We start from the raw sequence: 856 nt of genomic DNA, 5'->3' as shown, positions 1-856 counted from the left end.
CCTGGCTCAGGCCCAGCGCAGCAGCGAACCACAGCCTGCCTCGTCCTTGCCGAGGACAGGTACACGTCCCCGCCCGAGCAGAGCTATCATCTTCCCCACACCACTAACTCCCGCCCAGGCTTCTCATCCCATTAAGATAATTAGCGGCTGACCCAGATGTTCCTCCTTCAGGGGCACCTCTGAGACTAAGGGCTGGCTCTTGGCAGCAGACAGCACCACGGCAAAGCACGGGCAGGGACTGCAGCCCAGCCTCGTCGCATCCCCTGCCACGGCTCTAGCTAACGAACAGCCCTGAAAGGCCGGGCTCCACACAGGCGTCCTCGGGCAGCCCTGCCAGCGCCCTGGTCTCTCTGGGGATGCTCAGAAGCATCTCTCCCAGCCCTGGGGGACTCCGAGCTGGAAGCAAAGAGACCATCCAGCAGAAAGCTGCCCTCAGCCCGATTCCCCATTTCACCCGAGGCACTCTGAGCTTCCCAGAGCCCGGCAACCCTTAGGGAAGTCAGGGTGCTCCCAAAGAGACCACCCTGAGTGCTGAGGGCTCTTTGGGTAGGCGCTGTGACCCCAGGCTGCTGCGGCAGACCCCAGGCTCCCCTACCCAACCACCAGCACCGAGAAGAAGGGTCCTCCCCTTGGAGAGGATGGCAAAACTTCCTAGGAAAAAGCACTCACCAGCCTTGCAGCTGCAGCCAGCGTAGAGGTAGCCGTGTCTTCTCAGGAGGCTGCACTGTCCGTAGGGCCCACAGTCATTGAAGCAGGGGGTGAGGTATGCAAACACGGTCACTTTGGCTTCTGCGGCGTTACATTCGCTGCAAGGAGAGCACGGTCCTTCAGGGCAGCCTCGTGCGCAGGGAGCACT

At 61.9% G+C, this 856-nt stretch overlaps 1 protein-coding gene across 1 annotated transcript in view; it reads right to left on the bottom strand.

Annotated features, from left to right (window-relative positions):
* The window catches only part of TMEM8A (transmembrane protein 8A), a 13,281-nt gene that overhangs the window by 3,885 nt on the left and 8,540 nt on the right, over positions 1-856 (bottom strand). Inside the window, exon 9 of the mRNA XM_010132541.1 lies at positions 670-806. Within this exon, the coding sequence (XP_010130843.1) occupies positions 670-806 (137 nt within the window). The remainder of the gene's footprint in view (positions 1-669; positions 807-856) is intronic.

The sequence above is a fragment of the Buceros rhinoceros genome, unplaced genomic scaffold (assembly GCF_000710305.1).
Source record: "Buceros rhinoceros silvestris isolate BGI_N320 unplaced genomic scaffold, ASM71030v1 scaffold21533, whole genome shotgun sequence".
Lineage (NCBI taxonomy): Eukaryota > Metazoa > Chordata > Aves > Bucerotiformes > Bucerotidae > Buceros > Buceros rhinoceros.
Note: the sequence above shows the minus strand (reverse complement) of the source record. Positions and strands in the feature narration are given on the sequence as shown.